General features: G+C 43.4%; 1 protein-coding gene across 1 annotated transcript; it reads left to right on the top strand.

Annotated features, from left to right (window-relative positions):
- The first annotated feature begins 2,328 nt into the window (after positions 1-2,328).
- On the top strand, positions 2,329-7,706 carry LOC104126213 (carboxymethylenebutenolidase homolog). Its single transcript, XM_009638761.1, has 5 exons — positions 2,329-2,534; positions 3,183-3,290; positions 5,186-5,328; positions 5,745-5,836; positions 7,527-7,706. Exons 1-5 carry the CDS (start codon positions 2,329-2,331, stop codon positions 7,704-7,706), a joined length of 729 nt encoding a protein of 242 aa, XP_009637056.1.
- Positions 7,707-15,271: the final 7,565 nt, after the last annotated feature.

Below are 15,271 nucleotides of genomic sequence, written 5' to 3'. Positions count from 1 at the left end.
TGGATGAAGTTGGTGGGAAGAGGGAATGAGGTGAGACAGGACAGGTAGGAAATATCCTGGCTTGTTGCTTTGCCACACCATGTTGCGTGGGACAAATTGGGTGGGAACAAATAAAGCTTCTGACTGAACAGGATCCCATCAAAGACTTCTAAGCAGTTCAGGTGTGGCTGACTATTTACTAACGTTCTCCGTAGCCTGGTGCCTGGAAGAGAGCCAGCTGTCTAGGCATCAATCAAGATAAGCCAAAGAAATGATTTCTGAGAAGCAGCCAACAGATAGGCAGTAAGCTGTTTCACAACTATGGCAAAGCTTAATGCCTCCTAAACATGACTTCCTTGAAGGGAACACCATAGGTTGTGCCCTTCTGAACAAAAGACCTTAGTGGGGTAAGACCGTGGCTGCCATCTCAGAAGCCGGTGGTGTTAGCTGTCTTTGGGAGTGCCTGGGAATTCTCCAGGCGGTCTCTTGCACTTCAACAAGCTCATTCATCTCAGGTTAAAAAAAAGAGGTAGGAAGTACTTTTGCATAAACAGACATCTCTCAAGCATATTCCGGCCTGTCATGGGGGGGCTTAAACTAGGAGATAGCCTCCTATGCGTGTCACCACTTGTGCTTTCATACAATGCCAAAACAATGGAGGTTTTAGGCTTGAAGATCAGGCTACCTTATGCTTCCTAGCACCGACCCGGACATATAGGTGTTGAGAAAGGTGGGAGAACAAGTGTAATCAGCTCTCAGTTATCAGCACAGGGGATTAATCACGATGTGAGATCATCCACCTCATGGCTATTTCTGAAGCAGCTTGATTCTAGCAGTAAAGCCACATTTGCCCAGTTCCTGTATCTGTACTATCTCTACACCACACTCTATCAGCCAGGGGTTGCGGTTGTAATCAAGCATATTTGCTCAAACTCAGTGCTAGCCCTGCCAGATCTGGTGACAGCAGCCCCAGGGTGGGGAGAGGATGAGGAAGAACAGTGTCTCTGCACTATACATAGGGAAGGCTGATTGTCTTGGGTATAAGGCAATCTAAATGCATGTAAAATTTGGATGCTGTTATTGAGCCTGTGTTAGTCAGGCAGGCTGGGAAGTGTTGTGTAAGGCATAAGCAAGTGGTGAGCCTCTGCGGCATTGACTCTACGTTCTTCAGTCTGCCTGCACCATGGTTCCAAATGTGTCTGTATTGCCGAGGCAAAATTTCCCATTACTCAGTGAAACCGAGTGCTCCGCTGCTGTGGTTAATGGAGAGCTGAGGAAGGCATACACTTTTACCACAATTTGCCATGCTTCCATGAAGACTAGATAGTTCTCTGAAGTACATGTTACAAGGCAAACAGAAATAATAGGCTGATGCAGAAATGATGAAGCGGAGACAGTCATAATGTATATGTGGGTGTGTGTACTGCATCCCCGAGGACAGTTTCAAAGCCAGTACGTGGCTAGGAAATGCTACTATTAACACGGCCCCTGCAGACTTAATTGGATTCCTTGTACTTTTAATTACAGGATCACATTCTACTTTTTGCCCAGGGTCCGTTCCAAGCTCCTGACAGAGAGAGTCAGAACAGCCTTTGACTTTAATCTCTCTACCACAGCTACTGGCTCATTGTATACAACTGCTATTTTTGGAGAAGGGACCCAAATACTCTCACATATTTTGAATGAGATTTGCACACCTGCTTGTTTTCCTGCAATCCCTTTTCAAAGGCATATGGGCCCAAGGCATTGGAATCTAATTTACAAGTCCGTACTGCAGTCCTTCACCAACTGCGCCCGATACGTGGGCTCTGAGAGCAGCTGTGATGCTGCTGCCAGCAGCACAGGTTAGCTGGCAGGCGCCGGCACTGGGAGAAGCACCGAGCACTCTGCTTTTCTGTAGCTGCCGAGTGCTGTGGTCCTTACCCTCTACATAATTCAGAGAAACCAGCATGGGGTTCCCCACGAAGACACGAGTGATGGCCCCACGCCTGGGGAGAGAGTGACATCTGAAGCCCAGTGCTGACAGAGTGGCATGGGAGCCAAAGAAATGTGAATCAGGACCCACGCATGCAGGTTTTCTGTAATTTTGTAACTTTGCTTTTGGGATTTCTCTTCATTCTCAGCTTAGTAACACATAATGGACTAAGAGCCATTCTGCACTCGAACATTGCTTTTGCTTTTTTCTACTTTCTCCTTTCAGACAAGGATGTCAATGTTATTTACAGAAATTATCAAACTACTTTCTGCAGATAGTATTTGCCTTAATTTGCCCGTAATACTTTGTGTTAAGCAATCATTTGGACTTTCTTTCTCTGTCTTTTTTTTTTCCTTCGTTTTTTAGGTTTCCACATGGCTGATCCTTTCCTATACAATACTGGAGAAAGATCTCGGTATGGGTGCCTTGGACATGAAGTACAAATTGAGCACATCAAGGCATATGTCTGTAGACCATCTTTTTTCACAGACAAAGCTGTGATCGTGATTCATGATATATTTGGATGGCTGTTCCCAGACATTAGATACATAGTCGATTTGATTGCAGGTCATGGATACATGTAAGCAACTGTCATTTCCTATCTTTCTCTTAAATGCACTGATAGATCACCAGGCACAAAGCCAAGCATGGCATATGATGTTTCCTGTACCATAGGGCAACCATATCATTTCAGTCTGAATGAATGAAAACGCAAAGGGACAAAATGTTCCCATGAGGCCACCAAGGCTACTAAAATTGACCCATCAAAAATGGCTACTTGAGCACAAAGCCACAAGGAGAAGTGCCAGTGTTTGTGCTTATGTGGCAGCATGAGTGATTGAAAGAGAAACATTGGTATCTATCTTGAAGTTGTATAAGCTTTTCAGAACCAAACCTTTTGAAGGGTTGCTTTAGCTTTTACTAGCAAAGATATATGTATATATGTGTGTTTATATAGAATCGGTTGCTTAATCCCTTTACTTTTGTATTAAGTATGTCTAAGGAAATAATGACAGTTTATTTGTGGGCTTGGTTTTTTTTTTTCCCCATAGAAAGACATATACTTTTAGCTCTCCTAATTGCCAGAACAGGATGAGTAGAATATGATTCAGGTAGTAGCCATGTAGACAGGTACTCTGGAGTAGAAAAGATATTAGGAGACATTTAGAAACCCACAGATTCTCCCAACCTGGATGTGAAAGTTGACTTGGTTCCATGTCTCACACAGAACCATCTGCCCAGACTTCTTCAAGGGGACAGACCCCTGGAAAACTACTGATCACTGGGCTGACTTTGCTGACTGGATGAAAGCTCATGATCCTATGAAAGTAGACAAGTAAGATGCATATGTGTACTTGAACTTTAAAGAACAACCGGCAAATGAGGGGAATTTGTATGAAATGTTAGAAAAGTGGCACCTCACCGCAGGGCAAGCTGGCTGCACGCACACAGTTGCTTATTCTGGGTGGTTCTTCTGTGGTTCTAGGCACTGTCTTGGCTGGAATTTGGAAAGGATCGTCTGCTCCATCCGTCACTGCTTATTGTCCCCAGCTTGTTTTCCTGGGTCCTTTTCTAACTGTGTCATGCTGGCTGCACAGGCTCATAGCCAGTGTTTCACAGGCTATGAAGTACCCAGCACTCTCACCCACAAGTGCTGATTCTGCCTCCAGTTCCTCAAGATAATGAGGACAACTCTTCCACAAGTGCTTGTGCTATCTGCCAGTTGTCACTTGCCCATCTCGCTTTCTGCCTTGTAGATAAGGAGAGGTGCAGATTATATTCTCCTGAGCAGCGCTAGATCAAAATTTGCAAGACTGCCTAAAACCTAAGATACGTCTGATCAACTATACTGTTTTTCTCAATGTGAAATAGAGGACCCGCTACCTGTAGAGCCTAGCAGCGCCTGTAACAAGACTTCCCTAAATTATGGGGAGGCATTACTGTTCCTTCAGCATCTATCACCAGACACTAAAATTCCAGAAGATGATAGTGAGGCAGTGACACCCTATCACTCAGCTGTCATCTTGTAAGCCACAAGTATTCTTCTGACCCTTTCAAGAGGTCCCAGCAGTCACAGCCTAACTTCAACATCTCTCAGCAAAGCTTTTGACCACATAGTTGCAGAAGCTGTGACCAAATTTTTTTTAACAGACAAATGACTAACACCTGTAAAAAATCCTGCTCCAAAGAGTGACCAGATATGTGGGCATCGTCTTAAACAATGAAGACCTCAAGAATATGCCTGTGCGGTCTTCTGACGGTTCACTTGAGCTGCCCTCAGGGTCAGACCCATTGCTCTTTCAGAGAGCAAAGAATGCAACATACCCATGACTTAGTGCCCTTCCAAACAAATACAGTCTGAGAGAGCTCATCCATTCACAGCGCACAGGCTACAGGCCTAGGACGCGATCTCCTGGTCATGTCTTTCTCGTACTGCTTTTTTGTCAGCCTGACCCAACCCATGATGACCATACTAATATGTGCATAATATTTGAAAATATACTTGTTATTATTATATGTGGTCTGCATTTAAAATTAATTTAAAACTCTGTAGATAATAAAAAAGATAAAGTTATTGACACCTAATAATTTTGCAATTAAAAAAAAAATGACCTGCTCTGGCCTACATTAAAAGCAATTTGCATATTTTTGCATTGTACCTCTTGCAATACCTGTTTTTTTTAAACATTATAGTTACTGACAGTTTAATTTTGAGTAATTGCTACTTTAGTATAGTATTATTGCATGTGGGCTTGGTAGGATATTTTAATATTAACTCATGCAACAAGAATGACATACTCAAGATAAATCTTTATCTAAATAGGTGGACTCCATAGAGATAGCACAGTGAAGCTTATCTCTTCCTGCAATCCATAATGCAAGGTGTTGTTCTACTTGCAGATATGTCTTGTCTTTAGTTGTCCTGTCCTAGACAAAGTGATTCAATTAAAAATTTGCTTCTTTTGAAAACAAAGGAGCAGGTCACAATTCAGGTAAGTATTTAACTACTTACACCTGTTCTTCCCTAAAGTAGGACCAGAGATGTTAACTCCCATGTAAGAATAGAAGCCACTTGTCTGGGCTGAAGTGTGTTCTTTAAGTATTCTCCGTTTTAAATGGCTGGGGTGCAGACGCAGAAAAAGTCACGTATCTCTTTTAATTTACTTCTTAAATTGTCAAGTATTGATTTTGCAATAGATTCCTTAGTTTACTTTTGTTTATATGTCTTAGGGAAGCTGATGTTGTCTTGAAGTATCTAAAGGAACAATGCGGTGCAAAGAAGATTGGTATCGTTGGGTTTTCCTGGGGTGGAATGGCAGTACATCACTTGATGCTGAAAAATCCTCAATTAACCGCTGGGGTGTCCCTCTATGGTAGCGTAGAACACATGAAAACTTACATGGGCTCACATGACTATGCATAGTTTGTAAGTCTAGTAATTGCTTTGTAAAAATTTCTGTAAATACTCAACTCGAAGGTGAGTTGCAGATTTTAATTATGGTTATTGCAGCAATGTGCTATATTGGTATAAAAATTTAAGAGTGCTGTAAACCAGAAAAAAATTGCTTCCTTTTGCACAGTAATTTTCTAATCTTTTTTTTTTTAGTGCTTGGAGAGTGGGGAAATATATTTTCCAAATGCTTTTTTCTCCATCCAAATAGAAACTTTACTGATCTAAAAAAAATGTACATAATAAGTAAACCTAAACAGAAATGTTGTATTTTAATTTGCCATTGATCTTGCAAGAATGTTAACCTCACTAACAGACTGTTTCTCAAAAACATTATAGGAATAATTAGGGACTCTGAAGAAAGATACAATTTACTAAATCCCACATTTTTCATTTTTGGTGAGAAAGACCACACTATTTCTTATGATCAGGTAAGCTGTTGTACTGGAAATGCTTTTTCTCTTCCCATAGCTCTTTTATCCCACACAGAAATCCTAGCTTGTTAGGAGCCATTGTCAGATATGAAAAATCAGACAGGCTGGATTGTTTTGCTTATATTTCAACTTCCCCCATATCTTGCTTAGGTTATTCAAAGCTTCTTTTTTTGCGGTGAGAAATGCAGTAAAGACCAGCCATCGGTCTCTTAAGTGGCTGGACAAGCAGAGTGAAAAACTGGGCAGGGAGATCCAGCTGGTATGAGCCTAACATCTCAAAAACTTGGAGGCTACTACTATGGTTGAGTGAACAGGTAGTTAAACCAGTAAATTTGGACTTTGAATAGAAAAAAATAATTCCAGCCTAATAATGGAACTTTCTGCTGATGTGGACCAATGACTAATTGCTTTTGGTACAAGAAGACAAAGTGAACCGTGTCAGAAGAGTGGGCGTGAATTTTAACTAAGATGATGACAGCTGGCAGATTCTGCTTTGACCCCTGGCTGCCATCTATACTCTGATATAACCCCTATTGTAAGTGTATCTGAGAGGCTGGAAAAATACATGGGTAGGAAACTGGTGCCCTCTTCTGTGTGTAAGTTCTTTCTCTTCAGCGACAAGGATAACATACCAGCTCCAGCACACTTTGTTGTGTGGGAGAAGGGTCTAACTGGGGAACTGGCAGGGCGCTCTGGGAATGCAGAAGCCAATCAGTATTTACTTCTTCTAACTGTGCTATTCAGCATGTTGATCTGTACCTCAAATATGTGTCTTCTCTGTGCAGAAAAACAAATCCTTCACTCCCTGTCCCCTTCTTATGGTGAAAATGTCCTTTTCCCAGGGGCACAATTTTCATAAAACCCATTTTTTCCGTCGTGTGTCACACATTGAAACCATACCTTTTTCTCCTGAAGCTCTCTCTCTGAGCTACCTGTGCAGATTGTGTAAGAAAAATTCCTGTGTTTAAAAAAAAAATAAATCCTCAAATACTTTGTTTGCTGCACTGAGCAATAAAGGGCTCTGTGGGAAAAAAACAAGTGAACATGAAATAAATTACAGTACTGTCTCTAATCTGCACAATGGGTAGAATTAAGCTTGCAGGAGCAAGGTAAGTGTTTGTTCTCCTATTTTCTGACTTTTTAATGGAATGAGCACAAAAATGTGTCTACACATGTATACAGACAGGTACATAATCGTATGATTAGTACTCTGTGTGTAAGCCTGTCTGTACTCACCACCAGAAGACTGTGCAGGAGCAGTGTCTTTTTGTTGTACAGTAAACTAAAAAAATGCCTGCGTTTTCTTAAACTCTGTTACTAAGCCTATCAAAATATTTTGGACTGAGAGTCACTGAGCTTTAGGGAGTATGTTCTCTTAAGATCAGAGCTTAAAATTAGGTTACAAGCCATATTAAGTCTCTGAATAGAAGTGTACCCGTTCCTTTATGGCAATGAGATGTACCAAACCATTTCTGCAGTAACTGTTGAGGTCCTCAGGCTCACCCATACTTTTAAAAAATTGTTTCAGTCTTACCTTCCAAAGAGGGGTTTTCTTATCTGTCGAGCAACAGAACCTGCTTCAAGTGTCACAGCTGAGAGACGACAAAGATGTAGTGATATGAGAAACTTCAAGCTTGGCAAACTTCAAAAAAGCCATGATATAATGGAAGAACGCTTTCTTTTACAGATCACCTTACTGGAGGAGAAGTTGAAACAGTACTGTAAAGTCGCATATAAAATTAAAGTTTATCCTGGACAAGTTCATGGGTTTGCACAGTTGAAGCCAGAAGATATGAAACCTGATGATAAACCTTATATTGAAGAAGCTAGAAAGGATATGATTGATTGGATCAAAATGTTTATTTGACAAAAGCATAAAGTAACACTAGGCTTCAAGATCAGTATTTGATTTAATTAAATTTTAAAGAAGAAAATGGTCAAGGGAAAACTATCTGGTTTTAAAAATTGTCACAAACAAAAATAGGAACAGTTTAATTTATAGTTCTTAATTTTTTTTTTTACAAGATTTAAACAAGATTGTGAAATCAAAGTTGGACTAAAGGATGATTAGGCATTAAAAGTTGATTGAATTTATCTTGCTTTGTATTTGCTTCATTATTCTGCATTATGACATCAATTGTAATGATGGTTTATCCATTTGCCTATGCTAGTGAGCATGACTTCACCCTGACTTTACCTGAGTAGTTTCGGGATTTATTTTGGTATGATGATGGTGGCCATAAGTGTTAACACAGAAATACCCTGGGTTTGCATACAGAAATTTTTTTTATTAACTAAAAAGCGTTTCTCTCCAATATTTTACTGTACTGAGCAGAATTTCCCATGTATGAAACAAAGGTTTGGCTGTGTTATGGAGTTAGGAAGGCATGATGATGTTAGGTTAGAACCTCTAGGTATTCCCTTGGCAATGTTAAGAAGGGCAATTCTAGTATTGTTTCATCAACATCAAGGAAAACCATAACCAGTCCCTCCTGGCTGTGGAGGGAATCCAGGCATGAATGCTACAGAAAGTGGGTTTATTGTCCTGGTCCAAACGGCGGTGATCAGGCACAGGCCTGACAAACAGGTACCCCCACTCAGTCCTGGTTATACCGTTTGCTTTACATGATATCCCTTGTTCCTCTCTCTTGTTCTTCCCCTTTATCACCCTTATCTCCTCACAAGTACACAACATATAAACAACAATAAACATCCCTGTTTACTCTTACAGCACTGGCTCCAGTTTTGCCGACTCCCCCCTGCCTTTTTTTTTTTTTTTTTTTTTTGTATCTTTTTATTTCATTGCCTTGGTAATGACTTGGCAACTTGTGTTTACTCAGAGATCCCCTCAGGGACCCACGTCTCTTTTTATTTTCTACAGTATCTGTCAGTTTCTCACACTGTTGCCATGTTAATGTCGCCATAAATCAAGGCTGGCTAGCTGCACGGGTACTACTTTCCCTTTGGTATCAGGAATGTTTGACAGTTTTGCACGTGGCAGTCCCGTCAGTGTAACTATACGGTCAGGATGTGCTGGTTGTCTGCCTACCTCACCAGACTGTGTATGTGTGGTGGTTTGACCTTGGCTGGATGCCAGGTGCCACCAAACCGCTCTGTCACTCCCCTCTTCAGCCGGACAGGTGGGGAAAGAATGAGATGGAAAGGGGAAAAAAAACAAACTCATGGGGCAAGATAAAGGCAGTTTAATAATGAAAAAGCAAAAGCAAAAGCAAAGGCTGCACGTGGTAGCAAAAGGAAAAAACCCCAAGATTTTATTCTCTACTTCCCATTAGCAGGCGATGTCCAGCCACTTCCCAGGAAGTAGGGCTTCAGTATGCATAGTTGTTCCTCCCGATGACAATATGTTAAACACCACTGCTGCGAGGAGAGAAGTTACCAAGTTAGAGGCACCGTACAAACTGCGTGTTGCTCTACCAGTCGATATCTCTGTGGTCAGCCGGCACATATAGTATACAACTATGTATACTGAAGCGTCTACCTTTTGGGCAGCCGTATCGATGGAGGTGTGGCTATAGACATGGTGGTGGAGGACGTCCAAGAGTTAGAGAGAACCAAACCTGAAATGGAAAAACCTAAGCGTTGCGTTACAGCCAAGAGAGATGCCCTGCTGTGAGCGCACGGCTATCTCCAGGGGCTCACCTCCTTGCTGGGTTGCCACACTTCTCCAACGCTGGCAGCAGCAGCCCCGTGCTCCACAGCCCAGCGTCCTGCTCCACGCACCGACCTGCTGTAATACATCTCCTCCAACACCCAGGCAGGAGGACGAAAGAAAAATGCGTGTGTGGGTTGTGGGTTTTTTTAAGTACCTCCCTGGATGTGCTTTGCAACTCTACACCAGGTTTCAGGCAGTATTCAGGGGATCTCAAGAAGTGCTACCAACCCCCCCACCCACCCCCCCCCAATTTTCACCTGCGGGCCTCTCCTCTCCCCAGGAGGCCGGGGCAGCCGGTAGCTGCAGGGTGGGGAGCAAGGCGAGGCGAGGCCGGGAACTTTGGGTGGCTAGGCTGGGGGGCTGAGGGGACCCCAGGCTGGTGGCACCTTTTCCCACCACGGGGGTGGTGAGGGGCCCCTGTCAGGAGGGCTCAGGGGCAGGCAAGGAGGCAGCAGGCATGAGGGGAAGGGCTGAGCTTGGGGTAGCGTGGGACGTTTCACAACCAAGCTCTGGAGGAGTGGTGGGATCTCCCTCCTTGGAGAGTTTCAGAGCCCCTCAGGGTGAAACCTGGAGTGGCACGGCCCTGGCCCACAGTGGGAAATTGGACGAGGTGACTGCTAGGGGTGCCTTCAACCCCAAACCTCCTCTGACACCCAAAATTCCTGGTGCTGACCTCCCACTTCCTGCATGATAACCCAAGTCTGTGTTAGCCCGTGTCCCCAGATGGCCGTACTGGGTCACCAGCTGTATCTTGTGTAGCCAGACACCCAGGTCCTGATCCTGCCACATTCCTGCATACCCCAAGGAGAGCTCTGGGCCCTTGGCACTGCTCCTGTCCCTGTGTGCCTTCATGACCTCAGAAAAATCCTCCAGCTGTCGTGGGCTTGTGAAGACAGTGCCACTCTTAGTGTCATTTTTGTAGGAGACCAGGGGCGAGCATGATGAAGCTTTTGCTAATCAGGAAAATACAAATTTGAGGGAGCCGGGAAAGCAGTGTCTGCTCTAGCTTGTCCTGAACTGGAAAATGCCAGTTGCAGTGTTGCTGTTAAAAACCTTTTGGAAGCGGGCTAGAAACAAGCATTGCATGCGCAACAGCTTGCTCTTGTTTGTTTTCCCAAATACTACCCAGCTTCTTAAAAAATAAGGGTTCAGTGGGGAGCCTCCTGAGGCGAAGCTAATGAGCTGGGTGCTGTAGCTGTGGGACAGCAGGCGTGGGACGCAGCTGCAGGTTGTGTAAACAGCTTTGACGGAAGAGGTGTGAAAGCCTGCCTGTACTCTTCTCCAAATGCGCTGAGCCCCGGGTCATCAGGGCTGCTGGCACAGCGTGTCTCCAGTTGTGCTGGGGATCCAGGCTCTCCTGCTGTTGGCAGCACGTGGCCATGGGTGCCGTGGCCTCTGGGGCACCTGATAAATTGTTCCCAGGCTTGCCTGGTCGACCTTGGTGGTGGGTGGATGCCCTGACCTCATCCAGGTTCATTCCCCTCACTGAGGAGTGGGGATGAGGGCACAGGTAAGGAGTTTTTGCAGGCAGCGCATAAACTTTCCTGCAGGTCTTTAAAAGCCGTACGGAGGCAGGGCTCCTCACATCTACGGGAAGGGGAGGATGGTTTGCCTCAGGAGAAAGGAAGGAGGCATTTCCTGCCCCTAAGCCCTAGCTGCTCAGCCCAGGCATAACTCTAGTTTAGGCGGGATCTGACGCAGGTTGCTACCATAACTAGCTTTTCAGCACTGCCGTAGAAGCACTGTGTTTAACAGCTTCGCAGCCATCCTCACTCCAAGAAATGCCCACAAGATGGGGCCCCTCTCCTTGATTGTCATGAAGAAGGCTTTTAGGGGGTTTGGCTCTCATTGCAATGATCAAGACCCAGAATGGTCCCTGCCCAGTCATGCAGTTGTGGTACATCACTGTCAGAGGAAACCTGGCATCCTAGTAAGGGGAACACCGTAGCGAGCAAAGCTGCGGAAAGTTGTCTCTGCATGCAGCAAGGCATCGTAGCCTGCCAGATTATGATAAAAGGTGAAATGTCACCTCCACCTTAGGACTCTGGAGTTGTTCAGAGGGAGCCCTGGTTGTGATACAAGGCTGTCACACCCTGCGTTTTATTTTGCACTACTGGATGTTTATCAGTTTATCTCTACATAGGAAAATCAGATTGCCTTGGGATATCATTACAACTTGATAAGCCAATGAGTTGGAAGGAGCGTGATTTGACTTGTACCCTGAGGATATTCTGCTTATGCTTGCTCACCATGAGTAAGATCTTCTTCCTCGTACAAATGAATACAGAAGTATACTGAGCTGCCTAAGGGATTTTTAACCATGACAAACAGTATTAGTTCCAAAATGCGGAGTTAATCTCTTTGCAGTTCTCTGTTATTTAAACTTGATTGGCCAAATAGTGCAAAATCGCATTAAAATGACTCAGCAAAAACTCAGTCGGGAGGGGATGCACCTCAAGCAACTCAAATATATATCACCAAAGAAGCATTCAAAGAATAGCAACTAGTAAATCTGAACATCTGCCATCCAAGCATCACCAGCGCTCATTAAAGGTAGGAGAAGCCTCTGTTACCGTATAGACTCTCGTGGCGACTGTTTTTTCCACTTTCGTGCCTGGCACTCCTAACACGTGAGGTTCAGAGCTCACTGGATGAGAGGACAGGGAGCTGCCACCTTGTTGACATGCCATAGAGGAAGCAGGACAAGGGCTGATGAGGTGTTTCTGAGCACTGGGAAGAATAAAGGGATGAAGGAGAAGGCACAGAAATGTTTCAAACTAGAGCTGGTTTGAGTCTTGTTACCTATTTCTGTGTTGATGCTCTAGCCCCAGGCTCACCACTGTGGGTGGGAGAGCAGCACGGATGCTGTTGTGCTACGGCCGCTCTATTGGAAGTTCACAGATCGGACTCTCTGCCTAAACTGGGTCTTACCAAAATTGTTTTACTCTTTGGTTTTATTTCATAGAGGGGGCTTATGTGATAGCCTAAATCTTGAAACTGGGAAGGGTAAATCAAGGCAGTGGAAATGCCAGGTTTGGGCTGTAAATATGTTGTGTGTGGGCTTGATAAAATGTGACAAAGTGTCTCAAACCGTGAGACTGTGAAGTATAGCGAGTAATTTTTTGAAGGAAAGAAAAAAAAGGCAAGGCGTGCAGCATTTTAAAGTCATGATGAAATTCACACTTGAATAAAATAAAGCTTTGAAAGAAAAGTCAAAAAAGATGTCAGTGCAGCTGATTTCTTAGGCAGAGATCAAACCTGAGTAGCTGATATGTTAAAAGTCTTCATGTGTCTCAGCCACAGACAAGTTTGAACTGTATTTCATTTGAAGTTTCACAAATGCAAGAGCCGATCTCACCTATGAGTGCAAAGAGCTGAGCTAAACTGCAAATACAGTCAGATTCCTAAACTAACAACTTTCTGCTCATTTAATTTCGTGGTGATTGAACTACATACAGGTGAAAATTAGAATTCAATTAATAAACAATTTTTAAAATCCTGGGTTCCTTCAATTTTTATTTAGATGTATTCTAGCTGTACCAGATAATTTCTGTGGGGTGCAGGGAGAAAAGAAGTGTTTTGTTCATAGTCTGTTCAACATCTCTATTAATCCCTTCTGTGAACTATTCTTATGTACTTTTGAAAATCTGCATCCGTGTCAGTTTAATTAGTATTTTTTACCAAGCATTCACTTGTTCAAAGAAAGATTATGCTGTGAATTTTGGCATGTTTGTAGGGATAGCCTCAGCGGTACAAGATGATTTACCCCTTTCTGTGAATAATTCATAAATATTCTTCGAGTCATTATGTTTTTAAAAAACCTTATAGATTCAGCATGTTGTTTTTATTAAACCTTGGTGATACTTTTGTTTTTGTTTAAAAACAGCTTATGTTTTAAAATGTATTTTTAAACAGATTTATTTTAAAAGGATCCAGTCTTTTACTCAAATTTTTGTTGGCTTACTGCTCAGATGAACTGCTTGTGAAGGAAAACAGTTCGCAAGCAGGGTGGCAGGAGAGTTGTTCTAAGCCTGGTCACTTATACAGAGTGTGTTTGAAGCCTCATGCCTTTGCTTTGCCTGACATTTGGAAAAGGTGCTTTTGCCTCACTGTAATGCTGGCATAGCTGCAGTCCGTCTATCTGGCAAGTTAAGCTCCAGCTGCATCTTTTGGAGATGAGGTGGTGATTGATTGCAGAAGGTCGGGGGATGAGCTTTGTTCAAAAAAGGCTCTGTTGAGAGACATCCTTAAGGGGGGACTGGTGCTGGGAACCTCTCCGTGTATCACCCCAAAGAGCATAACTGGCATGAAGAGGCAGGATTTGGAGTAATTTGTTTTGTTGTTCACTCTGTTTTCTTGTTTTGTTTTTAATACCATTTATCATGCTACACCCAGTTGTAGCAGAGAAATGGAAGAGGGGAGTGAGCATATTAAAGGTCTTATTTGACATCTGTTTGAATTAATTAGAAAATCTAGAAGGGGATAAATGGTTAAGATCTATTCCTAACAAAAACCAGTTAAGCATTGAAGAGTTTGCAGCATTTGATTTTTATTGCCAGCATGCTGCATTTCACTTTAGTAAGGGGACCAGCCAGATCAAGGAATATCATTCCCGTGCATGCATTTACACGGGAAGAGAGGCTAGCTCTTGGTAATAAGCAAACAGTGCCATTTCGATTGGTTAAGAGTGGCAGCAGAGCTAGGTTAAACAGCTTCTCAGTCTAGGGTAGAGATAAGGCTCTGTGTATGGCTGCCCACTGCTTTGTGAAGGGGGAAGAGCAAGGGGCACCAGAAGTTAGTTGGGTTTAAAAAGATGCTACAGTGGCCTATCTCCAGTTGAAAGGAAAAAGAAATTAAACCGAGCTTGAGGGATTCTTCTGAGAAGACCTCATAGGTCATAAACTCTTTGGAAACCTTTCTTCACTTGAGGAGAAATGGAGTAGTTTCCAGTTTGTCCTTTAAAACGTATACCACTAGAGAAGTTCCGTGTCTGTGATGTATGAGGGCATGTTATATGCACAACACTGGTGTATGTCTGTGTATTCCTCTGGCTGCTCTCAGTTCAGATTATATTCTCTCAGAGAAACCCTCTGCTGATTTACCTTCTTTGAGTTGATTTATTAGAACTTCTAGAGATGCCAGTTAATGATGGTTTCCCTGGGAAATGGCTATACACAGCAGGGGATACAAGGGACCAGCAAAGTGCACGTAGGTAGCAGCAGCAGCCTTGGATTCCCCATGGAGGAGGGGAAAGGGGACATGCGCGATAAAAACTTGAAAGGAAAAGGTAGTCAGAAAAGCAGCATGCTGACAGTGGGCTCTCACAGGAGCAACAGCAAGAGTGCCAGCCTGTGAGGAAGAGCTGTAAAACCACGTGAGAGGAATGGTTATGAAGCACAGTGCGTGGGGACATCACATGGCCATGTAGTTATCACATGCTGGATGCCTGTGCTCCAGGCACAAAGCTAGGAATGGCAGACTGACATAAGCCCTTCCTCTCGCCTTACCGTGCTCCTGGGTTATGCTGACTGACCTGGAATTCATGAATATTTATGGAAACCATAGAGGGCTGGTGTCAAGAGCCTGTTTAAAATAAACACCTGGAGCTTCACTTCTAACTTTGCAGTATCAAGTGGGTATTACTAAGCATCTGGAGGGGACTGTGGGGCCTGCATGAAGATTATGACCCATAATCACAGCTGTTACTGCTAATAAATTACATTGCTCTCTGTCCTTTTTGCTTTCCTGCAGATTCCTAG

The sequence above is a fragment of the Egretta garzetta genome, unplaced genomic scaffold, assembly GCF_000687185.1.
Source record: "Egretta garzetta isolate BGI_Z169 unplaced genomic scaffold, ASM68718v1 scaffold264, whole genome shotgun sequence".
Classification (NCBI taxonomy): Eukaryota; Metazoa; Chordata; class Aves; order Pelecaniformes; family Ardeidae; genus Egretta; species Egretta garzetta.
The sequence above is the reverse complement of the archived record's forward strand: the minus strand, read 5'-3'. Positions and strand labels throughout refer to the sequence as shown.

What these genes read in the sequence shown, in the direction of transcription:
- LOC104126213 (XM_009638761.1), top strand. Translation starts at nt 2,329, where the DNA reads ATGGCTGATCCTTTCCTATACAATACTGGAGAAAGATCTCGGTATGGG. An exon ending in ATTGCAGGTCATGGATACAT is followed by an intron (nt 2,535 to 3,182) that starts GTAAGCAACTGT and finishes TGTCTCACACAG; the next exon opens with AACCATCTGCCCAGACTTCT. An exon ending in ACACTATTTCTTATGATCAG is followed by an intron (nt 5,837 to 7,526) that starts GTAAGCTGTTGT and finishes TTTCTTTTACAG; the next exon opens with ATCACCTTACTGGAGGAGAA.